Here is a 23,883-nt window from a genome sequence, read left to right on the forward strand (position 1 = left end):
TTACAGCTCAAACAAAATGGAAAAGACCATTGAAGAAATTTCCTCTTCTCCAATATTTATTTTACCTTTGTCATTACCATCACCTTTGTTATCAGCAAGATCAACACCGTCTCCACAAGCAGTATCTCCTCAAATATTGTCCGCACAAGTGCTATCTCCACAAGCACTGTCTCCAGAAGTAACCTCTCCACGATTACTGTCTTCACAAATAGTGTTTTCACAAGTACTGTCTCCACGAGCACCATCTTTGCAAGTACGGTTTCCACGAACAACGTCTCCTCAAATACTGTCTGTACAAGAACCATATTCACGAACACCATCTCCACAAGTACCATCTTCACAAGCATCAGTGCTTTTGTCTCCATCTAGTATATGGTCTACGAGTGATTTAGAATCAGTAATTAGCGGTAAGTGATCTATTAATATATACAAATGTTCGCTGCACGGCATTGGTACGCGAACTAGCACCGATGCAACTTGGCGTGATGGAGATGCCTGAAAGATTTCCGTTAATGCGCTTGTAGCATTTTGAAAAATATAACTCTTATTTCGCACTGAGATATTCGATTTAATTTACCACGATACGTTTACTCCTCGGAATTCAACTACGAAAAAGCGCGCTCCCGCCGGTTGCGGGAGCCTATATAGCCTGCGACACGATCCGTTCCTGAGGGTCTCACGTGAAACTTTTTACGGTTTCTCAAGGAACAAGTCGTGCCTGGCTTAGCCGTTTGAATACGCGAGATCGTCGCGTATCGAACGTCAATTGGTCGGCTACCGCGCGCATTGCGCGACCACGTGCGCGATCACGCGGAAGCTAGACCGATCTCACGGTTCCGCTCCGATCGGCAAACAACAACATGTTGACTCCAAAGCCAAGAACTGATTGCTTGAAATCGAAAACTAATGATTTCAGCGCTTCGCAGCATTCTTGGCTTTGGAATCAATGATTCGGATAGAAGCTGAAAATTGCGGCGTTCCGCAACATTCCACCCGCCGTCGTTGATGTGGTCAAAGACTAATTGGTACCGGCTTCGCAATCGCCGGACGACGACACTGGTAGAAGTACCAGCTTAGCGACAGGACGAGTAAGCTCGGAAGTCGCCGTACGCACTGTTACGACGCGGACTCGCCCATCGTTGCATGAACGCACGCTAATGACTCACGCAAGAGGCCATTTGGTCGGAGGGTTGATCTCGCTTCTCAGTAGACACAGGCGACCCTTCGATGTCGGATTTGGTTGTCCATCACTTTGATCGATGGCTGAGAGCGTGGAGGTATTCTTGGGATCACTTGTCCCATAGCTGATCCTGCATACGCTGCACTAGTTGCCACCGGCCGAGGCGGCCAGCGGGTTCGTCCCGTAAGGATGGCTCCGGCACGGTATTGATGGCCGATCCCACGAGGAAGTGGCCCGGGGTGAGAGCGGCTAAGTCCTACAGGTCATCCGAGAGGGCCTGCAACGGCCTCGAATTCATGCAGGCCTTCACCTGCGCGAGAAGCGTCGTCATCTCCTCGAAGGTGAGAGTGGTCTCACCTAGCACCCGCCGGAAGTGATGCTTCATAGATTTGACGGCAGCCTCCCAGAGACCACCAAAGTGAGGCGCCGCAGGTGGATTAAAGCGCCACCGTATTCCCTGGTTGCTCAAGCCGTCCGCTACTCGCCTACCTTCCACGGTGCTGTCTGCAAAAAGGTCGCGCAATTGACGATCGGCACCTACAAAATTAGTACCGCAGTCAGAATACAGGGTATGGCACAGTCCTCGACGAGAAGTGAAGCGTTTCAAGGCCGCGAGAAACGCCTCTGACGAGTAGTTAGAAACGACTTCTAGATGTACGGCGCGAGAGCTCAGGCACACGAACACGGCTACGAAGGCCTTGTACGCTTTATGCCTCCGCCCCCGGCTTGTCCGCAGCATGACTGGCCCCGCGTAGTTGACCCCTGCATGGAGGAAGGGTCGAGATGGAACTACGCGAGGTCGCGGGAGATCGGCCATTCTCTGCGTCGGCGTTGCCGCCCGCCATCGCACACAAGGCAGACAACGGTGGCTGGCGGCCTTAACTGCCGCTCTCCCCCCAGGGATCCAGTACCGGTGTCGGATCAGGCCCAAGGTCGCCTGAGTTCCACCGTGCAACGCTGCGCGGTGGCAGTCCTCGATGACGAGCCGCGTCAGATGAGCCCTCCTCGGTAGAATCACGGGATGCTTCTCGTCGTATGACAACAGCGAGTGCCGCAATCGTCTGCCCACTCGCAGAATGCCCTGATCGTCCAGGAACGGGCTCAGCTTGACCAGAGAGCTTCTCTTCGGCAGCGCCTGACCACGCCTGACCGCGACCAGCCGCCGTTCCCACCAAACTGACTGCGTCAGTTGTATCAAAGACAGGCGAGCAGCCTCTAGCTCGTCCACGTTGAGAGACACTCCTCCACCTCCAACAGCCGACCGCCGCGATTGGCCACGCCCGCTCGGAAGCGTCCGCAAACTCCGTGGGGAGGCTCCAGCTGGAAACATGATCGGAGGACCCACCGCAAACCAAACCTTGGCACCCCGCGAATCCGCCGCACCCAGGTTGGAGTTCGGGACGGGGAAACCCGGCCTTCCCAAGAAAGGGGCCCGTCTGCGTCAGCCAACGGGTCGTCCCAGCCAAGAACCCTTGAAGGGGCCCCCCGTTTGGTTTCTGGAAAATGGGAATCTTGGCTCGGGGACCACGGCGGGAGCCAGCCATCCAAACGGATCAAACATTCGGGCAGTCTGAAAAAGAACGGAGCGCTTCGTGGGAACTGCTTCTGAAACTTCACTAAATGAGAAGGTAAAGTGATCTGAAGTCGGGTGCCATTGCAACCCGAAAGTAGGATGGCTTTTGAGAGGTAGCCACGAAAGAGAGGTTGATGTCAGCCGGTCGGCTGACGGGATTTCCGCCAGAAGGGCGGCATCGTTCGCCGACCACTTCTTCAGGGGGAATTCGCCCGCCGAGCAGATGCGTGCCAGCTGCCGTTGGACCTCTTTCGCTTCCTTGTATGTGGCAGCGCCGGTGAGGACGTCATCCATCTAGACGTCCCGCCGTAGGGTCGCCGCTCCGAGGGGATAAGCGCTCTCCATCGGCCAACTGCCTGAGAGTTCTCACGGCCAAGAACGGAGCGCAGGCGAGAACGTAGGTAACCGTGTTGAGCTAATATTCTCTGACGTCGTCGGTCCTGTTGTGACGCCAGAGAATACGTTGCAGGTCACGATCGGCCTGATAAACCTGGATTTGCCTGAACATCTTCTCGATGTCCGAGGCTATGACGTACTTATACGCACGCCACCGGAGGAGAACGTCTGCTAGGGCTGGCAGCAGGTTTGGTCCCGGAAGGAGATGTTCATTTAGGGACCCACCGGAAGCGAGGCTAGAAGAGCCATTAAAGACGACTCTCAATTTGGTGGAGGCGCTTGCAGCACGCAGCACGCCATGATGAGGGAGATAGCACGTTCGACTGGCGAGGCGATCAGGCGAGGTTAGCAAGTGACATGTGTTGCAGATCCTCGTACTGTCGCAGGAACTAGGTGTACATCGTCCTCATGGTCGCGTCGCGGTTGAGTCGTCTTTCGACGTGCGTTAAGACGCGAAGCGCCGTGGTGCGAGAGCTCGAGAAATCCGGTAGAGACTCCATCAGCGGGAGGCTCACAACGTACCGCCCATCTTGCAAGCGACGATCAGTCTTGACGAAGTGGTCTTCCGACGCCTGCTCATCGGGGGTAAGTGGAATGGTCGTTGCGGACGGAAGCTCCTCCTGCTCCCAGAAACGGCGCACGCTTAGTGACATGTCGTCTCCTACGGAGCACTGCAGCGAGCTCGAGCAAGGAGGCCCGTCCTTATCCTCGTCCGTGAGGTCACCCGATATTATCCAACCTAAAATAGTCCTTTGTCCAATAGGCTGGTTCGGACCTCCACGTCGAAGGCCGTCGCGGAGAATAGCAGCACAGGCACTGACGCCGAACAGCACTTCGATGGGATCATTGGCTAGGTAGTCAGGGTCAGCCAACTCCAGTCCGCGCAGATGTGACCAGTCGCCGGCGCTGCCACTGGCGTCGCTGGTGTAAATGGTAAGGCGAGGCACCACGAGCGCCTTGATCGTCACCGTTGCTCCGCCCAGGCGCGAAGTATAAGCGAGCTTCACTTTTCCCCGCGAAACAGCTGTCTGTACTTCGCAAACACCGAAAATCGCGTGAGCAGCACGAGAGCGCGGCAATCTTAATCGCTGCGCCAAGGCCTCGGTGATGAGAGAGGTTTCTGCGCCAGGATCGACAAGCGCGCGAGTCGCCTGTTCCCCTCCGAAACGGTCGATCACGCGGATACGAGCCAGCAGCGCGGTTGCCGGCTCGTGCGCCGGTCGGCCGGCGTGATGCGACGTGCTCGCGAGTGCGACTTCGCGGGAGACATCGTGCAGAGAGGAATAATGACGTTCCCCGCACACCGCGCACGATCTCCTTGATGGACATTCGCTTCCCTGACGTGACCCGAGACAATTGCAACAAAGTCTCTCCCCCGTACTGCATGCGCTCTGGAGGAGTTTTCTTCCGGTATGCTTCGCATTGCATCAGGAAATGCTCGGCTTTACACAGTGGGCAACGGCTCCGCTTCTGCTCTTGGCCCTTCACGTGGTGAACGCGTGTCGCCTTTGCGTCGCCAAAAGTGGCCTTCGTTACGCTGCTCTCTGGCTTTGGCGGTTGCACTGCCTCCAGCACTCGCAGCCGCTGCTCCAGAAATAATTTTAACTCTGCGTATGACGGCGGATCCGTACAATCTCGGAGCAGTTCCTCCCAATCGAGACGCGAACTCGGATCAAGTCGATCGACCACGGAGTGAACAAAAAAATCCTCGCAATTAGTGATTGGCCGATGCACTCGAGGTTGTCAATCGTTCCGGTGGCTCCCAGATAGAGCCTTCGCAACTCACTCGCCGAATCGTTTTTCATCTTGCCGTGCGAGAAAAAATTCGCGTAACACGAGCGAACTAACAGGCGCTTGTTTTCATAGTACTCCTGAAGCCGAGTCCAAGCCCGTTGGTAATTTTCGCCTACGATAGGCAGCGGTTTAATGAGCGAGGCGGCTTCCTTCTCTAAGCATGTTCGCAAATAATGCAGCTTCTCGACGTCGGAAAGATGCCGATCGTTCCCGATGATCGAGCGAAAAAGGTCGCGAAATGATGGCCAATTTTCGAACTTGCCCGAGAAGTGCGGCACGGTAATCTTGGGCAAGGTCGTGCGAGGAGCGTATGAAGGTAACAGCGGAGGCTCATTCGCGGGCGATCGCGGTTCCGCTTCCGCAGTGTTCCCGACGAGCGAGCGTCGTAACGTGGTAAACGCGGTGAGTTGCGACAAATAAACTTCCTTGGTTTTGGCCGCGTAATCGTCGCGAAAATAATCGCTGTCCTCGTGATCATCCCAGTACTTACTATATAATTCTACGTGCCTGGCCTCGAACCTTTCCCAATTTTTGTCGAGGAACTGGAGCCGATTCTCGATCACATCGACTGTAATGTTCGCGGCACCAAGCTTTTGCATGTTCTCCACCGCGTTGGCGATACGGCCACGCAGTTTGACTTGCAGTCGAACGGCACTTTCAAAATCCATGCTCATCTTTTCAGTCTACAGCTCACAGGTAGTTGTACTCCGAAAGGTACTGAGAAACGAAGTCACCACGAGTGTCACTAATGCACTGCACGCGCCGGCGGAATGATCCGGATCGAAGGACCAGAATGTTTGCTGCACGGCACTGGTACGCGAACTAGCACCGATGCAACTTGGCGTGATGGAGATGCCCGAAAAATTTCCGTTAATGCGCTTGTAGCGTTTTGAAAAATATAACTCTTATTTCGCACTGAGATATTCGATTTAAATTACTACGATACGCTTACTCCTCGGAATTCGACTACGAAAAAGCGCACTCCCGCCGGTTGCGGGAGCCTGTATAGCCTGCGACACGATCCGTTCCCGTGGGTCTCACGTGAAACTTTTCACGGTTTCTCAAGGAACAAGTCGTGCCGGACTTAGCCGTTCGAATACGCGAGATCGTCGCGTATCGAATGTCAATTGGTCGGCTACCGCGCGCATCGCGCGACCACGTGCGCGATCACGCGGACGCTAGACCGAGCTCACGGCTCCGCTCCGATCGGCAAACAACAACATGTTGACTCCAAAGCCAAGAACTGATCGCTTGAAATCGAAAACTAATGATTTCAGCGCTTCGCAACATTCTTGGCTTTGGAATCAATAATTTGGATAGAAGTTGAAAATTGCGGCGTTCCGCAACACAAATGTTGTATGTAAGGTAGAGTGAATTGAGAAATGCATAGTTTTTATTAATCTTTTTTTTTATTTACAGACAACGGTGCATCAACATACTCGACTGAAGAAAATAAAGAAAATGAAGCTTTACATGCGCCCACATCTTCATCCAGTAGCCTTAATGTGGAGGAACGTTCTGCATCAGCATCCAAAACATATTAAAAACGATGCGAAGGATATCTTCATCAACGAAAAGAATTATTCCCGAGCCTGATAACTTTGCTAAACGCAAAAGAAAAGACGATGATCTGCTTATGCAAGCTATCAACAAGCAGTCAACAGTTCTGACTTCTTTCACTACGAAATTTGGAAACTCTTTAATGACATCAAACGAATGTTCTACTCCTTCCTCAGCTTCATCTGTTAATGATCCAGTCTCCTGGCTGCCATTGGATATACTCTTAATTCCGTACTCGAAGAAAAACGTCTTGAATGCATGATGGAAGTACTTCAACTTATAAAATCAAAATACATTCAGAAATAATTTTCAAGTTTATTATATCTAATTCAGCGATAATATACATTGTTTTGTTGTTGCGCGATTAGAGAATTAGCGCGTGCTGACTCGCCACTTGCGGGCGTGGAAGGGAGAGGATCTGCGTTGCATTTGGTGAATAAATAACCGGATTTCGAAGCACTGAACTTAAAGAGTTTTATCGGTTTTATTACCATAAGCAATGTACAAGATGTCCATCGGACGCGGAATGGTACCGCACGAGCTCGGAGCGGTTGGCGCGACCGTTTGCAATCAATTATTAGCGGTTTAGATAGAGCATGTTACTGTTTCGAGCGCTCGAGCGAATCTGCCCATTTTCGCCGCTCGACCAGAAAAATAAAAGAAAAGGGGGGCGAAAGAACGTGAGCGCCTTTGTCTATGAAGAAATGCGGCCTTCGGTGCGCGGTGTTTGCTCGCAAATACGCTTCCAACGCGCGAGGAATGTACAATTCAAGCACGAATTCAGCGGACACTTGCCGTATTCGGCAAAGGCCTTAAAACACCGCCCGCGTTGAACCAATAAGTGGTTCGAAATGATCCCGGCGCAACTGCCGTGGTCCCGAAGCCGCATGGCAGACCGCTAAATCATGAGAATCGCAACGGTTCGCGGTTGTGCTAGACGCATGAGGACAGAAGCATAATGACTACTACACACATTTTCCAAGATGTTCTCAGTCCATAACCCATCCCCCTATGCCGACGTTTGCGTCATGTGGCATGACTCACCGTGGGAAACCATGGAAAATCAGGTGACGAAAGTAGGTGGCCGAGAATACAGGTCCAGAGTGTTATAGCGACAGAAAGACAATTAGATGGGATCTTCTTGAGAAGCAAGACCCAGCCAGGAAAACGAAAGAAAATAGAGAAAAAAAAACAAACCGAAAGGAATGAACAGTGCACTCTGGACTTGCAACCCGACCTGGCCGCTCCGGCGCCGAATCCCCATCCGCCCGCGATGGCGGAAACGCTCGTGTGGAGACTAAGAATTATATGATTACATAATAAAATGACTTATTTCTATGCGTATAACAAAACTAGCACTTATTTCTAAATACATACACAGCTTATGCTATAATAGGCGATAATGTCGTTGACCAGTTGGAGCGTTATTATTTACAACAAATTTACCTTATTTACAAAGGCTCGGGTTCATCCGCGGGACGCAGAAGGGGGCACACTTGGTTAATTGGCCGGGTGTATTCCGATTACGCACACGGACGGAGCGAACCAAACCCTGCGCATCAGAGTAACACTCGGTGATGCGCGCGAGTTCCAACCGAGCAGGCGGAAGGAGTGGGTTCTTGAGGATCATGAGGTCTCCAACCTCGGAATTAGGTTTCCGCGAACGCCACTTCGTCCGCTGTTGCAGCGTATTGAGGTAGTCACTTGCCCAGAGCCTCCAAAACTGCTCATTTTTCTATTGGACTTGTTGCCAGCGGGAAAGTCGGTTTTCTGAGAGATTAAACGTGGACGGACGTGGGACGGACTTGACCGCGGTTCCGACCAGGAAATGACCGGGTGTCAGGGCATCAAATGAGCTCCGGAAGTATGCTGCACGCGTTCCCGGAGCCCCCCAGTCATGGACCAGGGCAGGACACCCGGAGAGGTTTTAGTGGGTATGTCCCCGCCGATACGTCGTCGGCGGGGAAGAGCCCCACATAATCACCAGGCCTCCCCCAAAGTCTGAGGTATGCGATAACGCATTTCCTCTCCGTTACCAAAAAAAAAAGGGCATCAAGTGATCCGATGTCATCACGCAACGTCGCAATCGGCCGGGAGTTGAGTGTAGCCTCAATATTACACAGTAAGGTTAGCATTTCCTCGACCGTGGGCGTGGAGTTGCCCAAAACGCCCCGGAGATAGTGCTTGAGGCTTTTCACCCCCGCCTTCCACAGTCCTCCAAAATAAGGGGCCAAGGGTGGTAAAATATGCCACGCAATCCCTCGAGTGGACAGCAGACTTAACGTCTCGGAATCGGAGATTGCACGCTGAAAAGCGGCACGTAAATCGGCATCATCTCCCTGGAAAGTTGTGCCATTATCTGAGTATATCGCATGTGGATAGCCGCGACGCGCTACGAAGCGATCAAATGCGACTAAAAAGGCGGAGCTAGAGTAATCGTGCACGAGCTCCAGGTGCACGGCGCGTACGGATAAACACACGAAAATGGCCAAATAAGCCTTATGGGCTCGATGTCCTCGCCCAGCGGAGATGCGCACCTGGATTGGACCAGCGTAAACCACCCCGGTATGTGCGAATGGACGGCCTCTAGAGACACGGGGTCTCGGGAGGTCACTCATTAGTTGAGTTGGAGTTTTTGCTGCGTAGCGAATGCAGCGTGCGCACGTATGAATAAACGAATGGACTTTAGACCGCGCGCCTACGATCCAGTATCGCTCCCGTAGAACCCTCAAGGTCACCTGTGTTCCTCCATGTAACGTGTCCTTGTGGGCCTGTGCAATGAGAAGCTCCGCAATACGCGATGGTGGGTCTAATATCCGACGCTGTTGATTGCTGGGTAGATCCGAATAACGGATTCGACCGCCAACGCGGAGAATGGAATCTAGGAACGGATCCAGCGACAACAGACGGCAAGATTTGGGCAAAGATTGCCCCTTGGAGATGATCGAGATTTAGGTCGCGAAATGCTTGACCTGGTCGCGCTTTAGCAAGTAATTATGCGCATGTCGTATCTTTCCGGCCTGTAAAGCAACCGCGCGAAGCGCGACGTCTGGATGTCGCGCGCGCCGCGCAAATCGGAACAGATATGCGGTAACGCGCAAGAGTCTCGGCCAACTGGAGATTGCGAATTCCAGATGCAAGGAATCCGAAGTGCAGACTTGCAGCGAGTTGCACTTCGATTCACTAAGATCGAGCGAAATGTCCAGGTTCAAGAAATTTGACTGGTCCGGCCAGCTTGCAGTGGTTTTGAGAAACGTGGGACCATGCCACCAGAGTCGATGGTCGCAAAGTTTATTGGGCTGAACACCCCGCGACACGCAATCCGCGGGATTGTCCCTGGTGGGCACATGCTGCCAGTACGCCTGTGACAGTCTCGTTTGTATGTTAGACACACGATTCGCCACGAAAGTTTTCAAGGATGATGGTGCCTTGCGCAACCATCCAAGGACGATGCTAGAATCAGTCCAACAGTGTACGGAAGCAATCGCAATTGGAAGCGATTGCATGGTAAACTCCATGCATTTGGCGAGTAACTGTGCCCCACAGAGATCCAACCGCGGAATCGAAATGGTCTGCAGGAGGACCACCTTGGTTTTCGCGAGAACCAGGTGGGAAATCGGATCCGCTGGAGGAGTGTGATTCACGAGGTACACACACGCGGCGTACGCCGTAGATGACGCGTCTGAAAATCCGTGCAATGCAACAGAACTTTTATCCAACTCAAATCGAGTCCAGCGCGGTATGACAATCTCCTCTAGACGCGGAATTTGTGAAAGAAATGCCGACCATTTTCCGGTCAACGCGTCCGGCGGGAGATCGTCCAAGTCGAGATTGTGCTTCCAATAGTCTTGGAGCAACATTTTAGGTACAATAAGAACTGGCGCAAGAAAGCCAATCGGATCAAAGAAGCGCGCAAGCACCGAAAGTATAGAGTGCTTAGTCGCGCTCGTAATGGAAGGAGAGTGCGTAATCACTCGGAAGTGATCTTCCTTAGGACACCAGCGGAGACCGAGCACTTTCAGCTAGCCGTCATCCCGGAACAATCCATCACTGGCTAATCCGTGATCCGATGGATCGGGAACGTCCCAGTTGCGCACAGAATAAATCGGACACAGCAAGTTGAACGAAACGGACACAGTGACAATTGGACACAGTAGGAAACGGACACACGGTGGTTGCAGTGGGACACAGTGACAATCGGACACAGTAAGAAACGGACACAGTGACAATCGGACACAGTAAGAAACGGACACAGTGACAATCGGACACAGTAAGAAACGGACACAGTGCAATCGGACACAGTAAGAAACGGACACAGTGACAATCGGACACAGTAAGAAACGGACACAGTAACAATCGGACACAGTAAGAAACGGACACAGTGTCAATCGGACACAGTAAGAAACGGACACGAACCTTATTGCGCCTTTCGAGAGCGGTGTCGAGAGAGTCGCCGCCTGACATGACGTCGTCCACGTAGATCTCGGTAGTCAGAATGGATCGCGCTAACGGAAACCGGTCACTTTCATCCGCTGCAAGCTGGCGAACCACATGTTGTGCCAGGAACGGCGCGGAAGCGGTACCGAAAGTTACGGTCGTCAGCTCGAACGTCTTGATTTCCTCCGTCGGATCGCGACGCCAAAGAATCAGCTGATATCGTCTATCAGTGGGATGGACGAGAATCTGCCGATACATTTGCGCAATGTCGGCACAGAACACTACGCGATATAAGCGCCACCGTAGCACTAAAACGGCGAGAATTCAAAGTCACAGCACAGTGGCACATTCCCCGAAGACGCCTTAACGAGACGATCGCTCCGCACAAATTCGTCCGACTCGACCGTGAATATTCCTGACCGTTTCAGGTCACTGTCCGACAGGAAAACGAAAGCAGGATTGTTGAAGGCGCTCAAGGAAGTCGTGCTGGAAAGCATGCATGACGTCAGCGCACAAAAATACGCGTAACGCTCGTCGAGCGAGGAGCGTCTCCAAAGTGTGAAGACGGCGGGGAGCACGAGTTCCAAGCGACGGCACTGCGCGCTCCAAAAATGTGCACGGGACGAGAGCAATTCTTGCCTGGAAGTGCGCTTCCTCTAGTTTCGCGAACGGCGCACCACTGTTCCACGAGGCTGCATTCCCTCCATCCGGCTCGAAGGACCAATGTTTTGTTGTTGCGCGATTAAAGAATTAGCGCGGCTGACTCGCCACTTGCGGGCGTGGAAAGGAGAGGATCTGCATTGCATTTGGTAAATAAATAAGCGGATCACGAAGCACTGCACTTAAAGAGTTTTATGGGTTTTATTACCATAGGCAATGTACAAGGTGTCCATCGGACGCGGAATGGTACCGCACGGGATCGGAGCGGTTGGCGCGACCGTTTGCAATCAATTATTAGCGGTTTAGATAGAGCATGTTACTGTTTCGAGCGCTCCAGTTTTGAATATATAATAAAGTTACTTCAAGTTATAAAATCAAAATAAATTCAGAAATAATAAATTTTTTCTGTATATCATATGTATAAGAAATTATATCACAAGAGGATTAATAATAGCTCCTCTGAACGTGTTTTCGTATTGCCATGGAGCTTGAGCTTCACCAACTGGAAAAACAAAGTATCCTTTAAGGATATTTCTCATTTCTTTCGTTATAGAATCTGCACGGTTAACATCTAATTGACCGAGTTCAGCAAAATGTGGGGGAAAGTGCCGTCTCCACTGTCTTTCTCTAATACTACCATCACGCTTCTCGGTATCAATTAAATCTGTTGTACAATATTGACGATTGTTCATATTTTCTTGTTCGTCTCCATACATAATAAAATTATGTAGACCGATGAGAGCCTTCACATTTTCACTGTTGGTTGTCGACATACAAAGGGGTTTGTATAAGATACGCCATTGTGCAGTCAAAATTCCAAAGGCATTCTTTATCGTACGCTGTGCACGTGATAAGCGATAATTAAAAATCCTCATGTCATCAGTCAGATTTTTACGAGGATAGGACCGCATCATATATGTTGAAAGTGGGAAAGCTTTATCACCAATAAACACAAAGGAAAAAGGAATATTTGTTTCTGGAAGTGGTGTGGGATTTGGCAAGGGTAAATTGCCTGCAGCGATATCATTTGCAAAGTCAGTGTTAGCCCACACTCTACCATCACTTATAAAACCTGGAAATGAATCATAGAATAACAATTGTAGATAAGATGTATTACAAACTTGGGTAATAAAAAAAATTGAGAAGAGTAAATTAATATATATTCACCATATTGCCCGATGTCAACCCAAGTAAACTTATATGATGCATCGCAGATGGCAAGCAGCATCATGATGAAAAATTGTTTATAGTTGAAGAATGTCGATCCAGAATTGAGTGGTGCCTGAATTCTCATATGACGCCCATCTATTACTCCCAGACAATTTGGAAATTGCCACTTTCTCATAAATTCTTCGCTGAAAGATTTCCAATCTTCTTTACTAGGAGGTTTCAAAACAATTGGTTGTAGCGCTATCCAAATCGCCTGACAAGTCTCATTTACTATTTTGTGAACAGTTGACTTGCCTATTCTAAATTCTGCATGTTTTAATTTAGCGCTATCACCATGAGATAAATATCTGCAATAATCATTATGATATTTTAAAGGAAATAATAAAATGTGTGTGTTAGAATTGTTTGTAACTTATATAAACTTATATAATGTAAGACATGATTACAATGATGCTAATAACTAAGTTATGATTACTATTATTAAATATTAATATTAAATAAATTTACAACAAAATATAACTTTATAAACGACATTTATATGTATGTATTTAAATTGCAACAATTTTACTTACAACAAAGTGACAGCTAAGCGCAGTTCTGAAGGAAGAGGTCTCCGAATGCTGTTCTTCTTAATATGAAGATGAAGCAAATTTACTAATAAATTGAACTGTTCACGCCACATTCTGTATAATTCAAAGAATTCCTCGTGGTCACTCTGAATCAATTCTTGAACAAGATTATGATAAAATCCTTGAGCATTTCGTAATCTGTTTACAGGCCGAACCAACAGACGCCGTTGCTTCGTTCTTCTTCTTATAGCTTGCTATTGTAATAACATTAAATTTTGCCAAGATAGGCAAAATAAAAGAAACAATCCAATTCTTCTCCAATCCATAATTATACTAACCACAAAAATAAACAACTCAAAATACATCACTGTTTTGCATGTGATTTCAAACAATTTGTTTTCATTGGCCGGCCTTATATCGTTACAACGTCGCATTGTGAACACACGTGTTCGTATAAATTACGCTACTGCTTACGTCTTACTACCTTATTCCCTACGACCAATCCTATTGTAGACGGACCTTAAAGGAGAAAGGTCATGTAATCGGCCGAAAAAAGCTGATTTTCATAAACTTTTTTGCGGCACAAGACTTTTAATAAATTGTCCATAACTTTTCTTACATATTTCTTATAATTCGTAGATGTACAAAAAAATTTTTTAAAGCCAAATTAGTTCAGTAAAGCCTAATATATATATATATACAGGGTGAGTCAGAAAGACCACTTGTCCTTTCTCAGGCATATTCGTAATCGAATTCTGAGACGATTTTTCCTTTGGCAAAAATTTATCTGGAGCTTAGTTTTTGAATTATAGAAAGAAATAGTTAGCGTGTGACGGGTCGGATACAAGAGGTAGGCAGGGGCGGCGCAACTCAGCGTTCCGCGCGGCGCGGCGGCGCCCCTGCCTAGCTCTTGTATCCGACCCGTCACACGCTATTTTTCTTTACAACTCAAAAACTAAACTCCAGATAAATTTTTGCCAAAGGAAAAATCGTTTCCGTGAGGCTTGCCATTGCACTTAGATAACGCAATAGTACACGGACAACACATTCACATTAAAATTTTCTCTCTCTCTCTCTCTCTCTCGCTTTAATTATGCTATCTTTAACTTGAAAATAATCTTCTAATAATTCTAATAAAAGAAATGACAGAACTTTTTATAGAAATAAATAACAGAGTAATTACATGAAGCCTACAAGAATATTTGCATGTAGGATTTTAAAAAACAACCAAAATACTTTTTTTTATAAGAAACGCGACTGTACTCGACATTTAGATAATTAAGAACACATGAAGTAAAACAAAGTTAATCACGATTTAAGAGTACAAATTACTATTGCGTTGTAGAGCTACAATTTCAATCTCTAGCTTCTTGAGAGAAAAACGGATAAATAATTTTAAGTTGTATCTATCATTATTCAAAACAGGAGTGTATTATAATAAATATATGCTCGCGAATATAAAATTTAATACAAATGGAATTACTTAAATATTATTTTCCAATTAAACATAGCATATTTAAAATGCATGAGAAGAGAAGGAAGGAGAGGGGGAGAGAGAGAGTGAGAGAGAGCGGGGGGGCGTGTTCGAACAAGTTTAAGCATGTTTACTCACGAATCCATCCTGTACGGCGATCAGCTTATTGTTTCCACGATGCGACAGTTCCACTTGAATCGAAATTTGTCCTTGAAGAGAAATTTATCTCTCAGAGTTATTTCACATTTTATCACTTTTACTCTATTTGTTCACTTGATCGATTAACGACGAACAACGAACAACGAACCGATCGATCGATTTTATTTATCACTACGAATCACTATGAATTAACCGCTACTAATCATTCGACGCGTTAAAACACGTTACTCGAAGAAACACGTGTTTACGTTACGAGCACACAACACGTGTTTACTCGACGATAGCAAGCAGTCGACTGGATGTTATGATGCGGTAACAGTGGTGCCATAAGTAAAAACGCGGCAAAATTAAAATATTGAATATGACTATACGACTTACATTTTATAAATAATAAAAAATAAAAAATAAAATATTTAGAAAAAATTGATTTTGATAAAATCAATTCTTAAATATTTTGAATAAATAATAATTATCTTGATAAAGTCATTAATCATACAATTTTCAATAAATAATAATAAACATGCATTTGCAATATTTTTCTAATAAATTAGAATATCGGATACAAGAGCTAGGTAGGGGCGCCGCCGCGCCGCGCGGAACGCTGAGTTGCGCCGCCCCTGCCTACCTCTTGTATCCGACCCGTCACACGCTAACTATTTCTTTCTATAATTCAAAAACTAAGCTCCAGATAAATTTTTACCAAAGGAAAAATCGTCTCGATTACGAATATGCCTGAGAAAGGACAAGTGGTCTTTCTGACTCACCCTGTATATATATATATATAAAACAAAAAAAATTTTATGTTTTCATACAATAGCAAATACAAAATTTTGAAAGAATCCCGTACAATTTATTTAAAAAAATGTTATCAATTAATTGAATTTTTGCCAGGAAACTGTAACATTAAAAGTAAAGAAAATTTACCCATGTTTTTATTCAAATCGTGTAAAGTTATTATTGTGGAACAATGAGAAAAAGAACCTATTCATTGTGTAATAAAAAAAAGCATTCCATGTACATTTAAGAACATGATTCTTTCATTAAATTATGTTACAAGTGTGATTCGCAATCACATTTGAATGATTATGATTGATTGATGTGAATGATGATTATTCAAACATTATTGATCAATACAAAAAATCAAATTTAAACTAATTTAATAAGTAATCAGATATTTAAGAACATTTTCCAATTATATGTACATTGTGCATTATTATAATTTAAAAAATTTATTGCTATTTGATTTGAATAAACATATTCATTCGGAATATTTGTATCTAATCAAAACTCTACTGCGCGATTAGCGCGCGATCTATTGAATAGATAATAAGAAACTAAAGTAACGAAAGTAACGGCTGAATTCGTTACTGTAAAAATGTAACGACATTACCGTTACCGTTACAGACACTAAAAAGTAACGCTCGTTACCGTAAAATAGTAACAAAAACGATAACGGCGTTACAAGTAAGGCGTTACTTTCCAACCTTGACTAGACCACACTAAAAAAGTCTACGTCCAATAGACTTAGGAAACTAATACGTCCCCGAGTTGAATGCACTTTTGACTCTGAAATGCGTGTTAGGTACAGTACTGGTAAAAATTATGTGACCTTTCGATTATTTTCTTAGCATAACTTGTTTTGAAAGTTCACAAATCTCTAAATCATAATATATTTTGATGATAAATATAACTTACGTAAATAATAACTTTTTATTAAATAATAAAAACTGCAACTTGTGAAAAATACTTTTATTTGAAAATTTCAAAGTATGTAAAATTTTAATCACAATTAATTTTGAGTCATTACAAGTGAAATTGGGAAAAAATCATAATGAAAAAATTAATTTTAAATAATACAATACAATAATCGTAAGAATTTTAATTACATTTAATTAATACAATTATCTAAACTTAACAGTATTTAATTTTAAAGCACAGAATTATTTAAAAAAAAAAAACGAAATTTTTAATATACAAAAACTTGGCGCTGCTGGATAAAAAGAAGCAATGAAAAGAATTGAAATAAGAAAGAATGCGCACACAGGTGGCGCATTTTTTAACATTTTTCTGAAAAAGTAATTTTGTACTGATATCACGCGTTTTGTAGTGTTAAACATTATGTATATTTTGTTGAGGTAAAATACTTGATTTTAACTTGTTAGCATGATTATAAAGAATTAATGATATATAAATCAACATGTAAATAAAAAGTGTACCACTACCATTTCTATTGTTTTCAGTCATAATTTACTTTGCTATAAATGAATAAAAAGTGAAATTATTAAACAGACCAATGTTTTAAATAATCGATTGATGAATCGTACTACACAAATGTAAGGTATAGGAGGAAAGTTAGACAGCCAATGAGGCGCGAGTAAGGAAGAAGTCGAATAGGGAACGGGACAATGAGAAGGGGCAGAGACAGGCTAAAATTGAGAATCCCGAAACAGAGAGATTAGTTTCAACACATTCACGTTCCAAAGCGGTTGTTCAAGACGGGAAACTCAAACGCTCGGATCGTCTTGGAAAATAAAACCCCGGAAGTAAGAGAGATTTTCATTAAAACTGAAAATCAGGATTAGGTAAGTTAATAAATTTTTTTAACTAAATTAACAATAAGTTAAAATTGATGAAACATAAAATGAATTTAGTTACGTTAAAAGTTATATTAATAAAAAATGAACTTAGTTAATGTTATGTTAAGATAAAATTAACTTAAGTTAAAATAAAAGTTAATTTTTAAAAACATTATTTATATAAAATTAGAATATAGTAATTTTTTAAAAATTGCATTATTCTAAATAACAAAACAATTATAATATAAATTATCAAATAAATTTTTTGTTTTATTTATAATTTAAATGAATTTATATGAAATAAAAAAGAAATATTAATTTTTTACATAGACATGTATTCTTTCACAATTTTTACATTTTATGAATAAATTATTAAGAATATTTTATGTATATAATGTAAAATATAACCATATATATGATATATCGTTAAAATGTAATCCTATTAAAAAAATTTATCATTACTAAAGTAATTATTAAATTTTAATAAGAGAATTATCAAAATGATCAGTTAACTTTTTTCGTAAATTATCAATCAATATTCGTACCAATAGTAAACCACCTACATTAAACATTCGTTCTACATATGCTGAGGATGGTAAAACTTATTCAGCGTGCAGTTTAATGAATTTAGAAATGTATCACACAAGTACTAAGACGTAGTTGACAGAAAAAAATTATTTCATGAGCTTGATCAATCAATTAGTTAATTAACTGATAATTTCTTTAGTATTTTAAAAAGATTTTTAAAAATACGAAGAATTATCACTGTGAGAAAGAAAAACTAAATAAAGATTAAATGAAGAGCTAAATAAAGACTATTAAAACTGTTTATCGGATTGTACTGACAATGACTATATGTATGTGTGTGTGTTTTATCAATACAGATGCCTCAAAATATGGAAACACGGCTGTTGAAATGTACTTTATAACACGTCAAATTGGGGACGATTGAGATGGCCTCTATTTAAATGTGTTTGCTACAAAAATCAAACTTGGGAAGAAGAATACGGTAATGGCATGGATACACGGCGGTGGTTTCTCTATGAATTGTGGTGATGCACTCATATATGGACCCGATTATATCGTGCAAAAGGATGTAGTTTTAGTTACCTTAAATTATAGATTAGGTGATCTAGGTACGTTATTCGTTTTCATATGTAATGACTGTATTGTCATTTGTGTCTGGCCTTTTAATGTAGTAAATGTGTAGACTTTATCTATTATAATTATTATTTCTCTTAGATATATACTTTTTTTTATAAATCATACCACAGACATTTCATAAATATACTCTTATAAAAAAATAAAGTAACGCAAAAGAGAAAAAGTAAGTTAAATTTATCTCTGTTTATAACATACATTTATAACCTCCGTTTTTTATTTTCTGCATATATGATTATTTATTTTGTTGCTCATATAAACAATTAAAAATAAATTATAGCGCGATTTAATTTATTTAGATATATAAAGTAAACATATATGTTTAATCATACAAAGTAATACCAATAGAGAGCCAGACACAGGACCTTCGCGTGTAGAATAATATATTCTTGTAATTACATATAACTATAAACGTCTCGGTCTGCAATTTAAACCATCTTAACGATATAAGCGAAACAGCAATTGTAATGAACCGTTGAGATGGTCAAGTTATGTATGACGCAAGTTGTCTATAAGATAAAAAATTTCAAGTGTAAAGTGTTTGTCATAATGTTAAAAGTATTGCAGCGCAGAATCTTAAGAACAAATGTAATTTATTACAAGAATATATTATTGTATCCTAGCTTTCTGTCGACATCAATCTGCATGATTAAGATTTATTTCATTGGAATCTAATTGAGGATAATTTTACAGTTTTTAATTCGCATTTACTTTTAATTAAAACAAATCAATTTTACAAAAACGATTAATAATTTCAGGTTTTCTGAACCTCAATGATAAAGTGGTAATGGGTAATCAAAGAACGTCGCTGAGAAAATCAACGTAATTTGCCATAGTTTCCTCTAATATTGTCTTATCACCAAAATATAAAGATCGCAAGTCCTCCGCTGTGACCGATATTTTTGGCAGTATAGATAAAATATTGGGAAGTAAACAACTGGGAAGTAATCTTTTAGATGTAATTTTGGCATTACGATGGCTACAAACAAATATATCACAGTTGGTGGAGATCCAAAAAATGTCACTATCTTTGGTGACATTTGGAAAGTGCTGGCGGAGCCATCGTACATTGTCTAACTCTATCTCCGTTAATCAAAGGTATTTTGTCGATATAAATCTATCGATATATCACAATAATTAAAAAATCTTAAATCATCTCCTACCCCAATTAATCATGAACTTATTGATAATCATTGATTTAATCGCAATTTTTTATTAACAAAAACATTCAAACACTAACATGTTCAAAAATATATTAGATGAATAATGATTGGTTTTTTAGTTAATTTTAAATACTTATTTATAAGAAATAATTTTAAGAGATTTTTAGTTACTTTTAAATAAAAAAATATACATTTTTTATTTGTAACTTTTGAATATTTAATTAAAATTTTAATTATAAAATAACTTTCTGAGAGGGAGAGAGAGAGAGAGAGAGAGAGAGAAAGAGAGAGAGGAAGATGAAGAGAAGAAAAGGGAGAAATTTTTTTCAGTATGGCAAGGTCGATCAAAATCATTAAGAGATTAATGTAATTAGAAGAATTGAAATTGACATGAAAGAATTTTGTACGTTACGTTACAAAAAATTTATGACGATAAATTAGAATTAATTCGTTACAACTGTCCATAGATTTGTTTCACAAACCGATATCACAAAGAGATGTCATGAGAAGTCCTTGGGCCTATACTGAACAACAATCACATTCGAGGAACAAAGGATTTCGGCTTGCCGAAAAACTTAGAAAAGCAACCACAAATCCGAAAATTGCTTACGAGTTTCTCAAAACAATCGATGCGAAGAAGCTTATAGAAACTCAAAAAAAGTCTCTCTCGACGGAAGAAGTAATTATTTAAACATTTGATTGTAATTATGCGATTGTAATAAATTACAATATGCAGGTAATACAAATTATGAGAAAAAAACAATACCTTTTTTGGCCTCTTTTAATATCTTCTTCGCAAGAGAATCGACAACACGGCTTGAGATTTACACTTGCTTTGGATCACAAATCTTCGAATCCAGTTTTTCCGGGAGATATAACGAAGTTTACAAGCGGCGGGGTTGAGGTACTATTACTTGTAGATTTTACCAGTTGCGAGGGATCTTTTATTGCACTGATTTTTCCGGACGTAAGTTTTGTTTTTGTCTTCATTAAGCACATTAGTTTTGAAGTCTTTAAATTTTCATAGAAGTGTTCGATTAAATATAACGTAACTCTGAGATTAGGCGATGTGACAAACATGAACTGCCAATTGTTTATAATTAAATAAAAATTATACAAATTTATATCGAGTTAGTAAAGTTTGATTAATCCGTCATCTTTCGAGTAGATACATAAAAACCATAATTAAGCGCTAGAAGATTTTTGTTTGTAAAATAACGTTATCGTACACTTTGTACGTCAACAGTTAAGTTTATAGTACAATCTCACCAAACATTGAATATAACATAGATGTAATATCATGTAACATGTACATGTTATATTTATATAGTATTATGTTATACATATTTATATAGCATTACATTATGAATATATTCGATATTCACTGTAGTGTATTAGGATAAATGTATATCTTAATATGCATTATGAGTATGTATGATATGCATTATTTTTTAACAATACACTACACTATATGAAACATTTTAAAAAAAATTTTAACGACAAATTTTCTTTTGTAAATGTACTTGTATTAATTACCCCTTAGCTTAAAAAAAAAGTCGTTACAATATTTGTTACTTATGATACGACAATTTATATAACGAATAATATTAAAATAACTTTAGCATTATTTCAGGCACAACTAAAGAAGAACTTCAGAAAATCGGTTCTGATTTTAAAAGCTGTATACATTCCAATATTTTATCTATACTGCCAAAGATACTACATACGGAAATTAAAATAATTATGAATAAGTTCATGATTAATTGGACTAGGAGATGATTTAAGATTTTTAAATTATTGTGATATATCGATAGATTTATATCGACAAAATACCTTTGGCTAACGGAAACAGAGTTAGACAATGTACGATGGCTCCGCCAGCACTTTTACCACAGATAGTGACATTTTTTGAATCTCCGCCAAACTGTGATATATTTGTTTATACCTATTATAATGCCAAAATTACATCTAAAAGATTACTTCCCCTTTGTTTACTTCCCAATATTTTATCTATACTGGCAAAGATATCAGTCACAGCGGAATACTTGCGGTCTTTATATTTTGCTGATAAGGCAATATCAGAGGAAACTATGGCAAATTACGTTGATTTTCTTAGCGACGAGTTCTTCTGCCATGGTATAATGGAAGTAGTGGATATTCAAACAAAGCTAAATCATAACAAACCCACGTATATATATAAATTTTCATACGAGGCTGAAAATTCTCCCATGAAGAAACTGTTTAATATTAAGTTCCCAAGTATTACCACTAATTAAATTAAAACTTTCTAAAGATGTATTAAAACTTATTAATTTTAGAGGATATACGAATACATTCGTATCATAATTGTAATATAAAATAACTCGAAATGTTTCTAAATATTTGATTTAAATAAAGATAGTTTTGTTTTATAATTATTTATTATAGTTTAAAAAATAAATTGTTCTTTTAAATAATTAAAAAATTTTAATTTATTGATTTAATCAATGATTCAATAACCGATTAAATAAAAATATTTTATAGGTGCGTCTCATAGCGAAGAACTAACGTTCTTGTTTCACGCTTCTATGATGAAAGAATTAAGTACATCCCTACCTGAAGTTGATTCAAAAAATCTTAAGATGATAAACCACTTAACACAAATGTGGACGAATTTTGCCAAAACAGGGTACGAAAAATTTAATGTTTTCCTTACTCATGAATTTTTTATGCATGTCCTTTTAATAACAATATTTTAATTTTATTAAGCATATATTAATGATTACCTATCAATGTGATTTAGGAATCTAATGCCTACTACAAATGCATGGTTACCGATGACCGAATCACAGAGAAAATATAATGACGTAAAATATAAATTTATAGATGATTCGTAAACGATTCACATTTTATAAGAAATAGCAAAAACTAGATTCTGTTTTTTAATTTTAATAATATACATGTTTAATTTATTAAAAATTAAAATCAGACATCAATCATTTACTTAATTGCTTTTATCTATATTATGTTATCCACTTTATAGTAATATTTATTGCTTTTTGTTTAAAAAAATCATGTAAACATAACGCAAAGTGTATATAGTATTTTGTGACTCTAAAAAAACTAATAAATTATATATTTAATCATAAAAATATAGAAATAATATAGAAATAATTTAAAAAATTGCGGCATAACCTTGTGTACTTTATTGGTCAAGATATTTGTTTTTGCTTGCAATTAGAAAGATAATTAACTTGCAAAATAGTTTTTTATATGAATTTATTCTTTTGTTCTATATATAATAAGTTTTCATATGAAATTATTCTTAAGTTCTGTAATAAATTGTACTTTATGTTTTTTATATGTATATGAATTTTAAGTTTCACATAATTTTTATTCATCATAATCCTTTTGTATGTGATATGATTTTACTTTACGTTTTTTAAGAAAAATTTAGTGGCAACTAGATTTATTTAAAAAAATTTTTTTAATGGTTTATAGATGTTTTCTGACATAAATATTTTTTTAATTCTTTTAGATCAAGTATACATAATAATGAAAGAATCACTAGATCAAATAATTCAAGTTATCACAAGTTATGATACATTAATAATACTTAATTCAAAATTATTAACATTAATAATGTCATAAAAAGTGCTATGAGATTATTTTATTTTTGCAATTATACTGTGTGTGGTCATAAAAATCGTGTTTTCGCGAGTGTTGTGTTGCACTCTTAATTATTTTACTTACATCTCGTAAATTGTTAAATACAATAAACAAATTCAACTGATATCAACAGAACAGCCATGAGAAAAGTAATTTATTATATTCCACTTTACTAATGGAGCAAATAAAATGGAGGGAATAAAAAGAAATATAGGAAATGGAGATGTATAAAAGAATTTTGACAGAGAATGAAAGAACGAGAAGAAGAAAGTCGGAAGAAAGGATGAAAAAACTAGAAAATATAAAAAAGAAGATAGAAGAGAAAAAAAGAAATAAAAAGAAAAATAAAAAGAAGGAAGAGAT

At 40.7% G+C, this 23,883-nt stretch overlaps 2 protein-coding genes and 1 pseudogene across 2 annotated transcripts; 1 reads left to right on the forward strand and 2 right to left on the reverse strand.

The window, feature by feature from the left end:
* Positions 1 to 1,436: 1,436 nt before the first annotated feature.
* On the reverse strand, positions 1,437 to 2,510 carry LOC113005967. The gene has a single exon (XM_026141889.2). The coding sequence runs from the start codon at positions 2,508 to 2,510 to the stop codon at positions 1,437 to 1,439; it is 1,074 nt and encodes a 357-aa protein (XP_025997674.2).
* An 8,375-nt stretch (positions 2,511 to 10,885) lies between these two features.
* Positions 10,886 to 13,349, reverse strand: LOC120359861. The gene is made up of 2 exons (XM_039459270.1): positions 12,768 to 13,349; positions 10,886 to 12,672 (listed from the first exon to the last, which is right to left on the reverse strand). The coding sequence occupies exons 1-2, from the start codon at positions 12,943 to 12,945 to the stop codon at positions 12,029 to 12,031; spliced, it is 822 nt and encodes a 273-aa protein (XP_039315204.1). The 5' UTR covers positions 12,946 to 13,349; the 3' UTR covers positions 10,886 to 12,028.
* Positions 13,350 to 18,395: 5,046 nt separating this feature from the next.
* Positions 18,396 to 23,003, forward strand: LOC113006199 (annotated as a pseudogene).
* The last annotated feature ends 880 nt before the right edge of the window (positions 23,004 to 23,883 follow it).

The sequence above is a fragment of the Solenopsis invicta genome, unplaced genomic scaffold (genome assembly GCF_016802725.1).
Source record: "Solenopsis invicta isolate M01_SB unplaced genomic scaffold, UNIL_Sinv_3.0 scaffold_131, whole genome shotgun sequence".
NCBI lineage: Eukaryota > Metazoa > Arthropoda > Insecta > Hymenoptera > Formicidae > Solenopsis > Solenopsis invicta.

Bases quoted from the DNA above. Each gene is read 5' to 3' on its own strand.
- LOC113005967 (XM_026141889.2), bottom strand. From the start codon at position 2,510: ATGTTTCCAGCTGGAGCCTCCCCACGGAGTTTGCGGACGCTTCCGAGC.
- LOC120359861 (XM_039459270.1), bottom strand. From the start codon at position 12,945: ATGAGAAAGTGGCAATTTCCAAATTGTCTGGGAGTAATAGATGGGCGT. The intron at 12,673-12,767 runs GTGAATATATAT...ATTCATTTCCAG, and splicing joins GGTTGACATCGGGCAATATG to GTTTTATAAGTGATGGTAGA.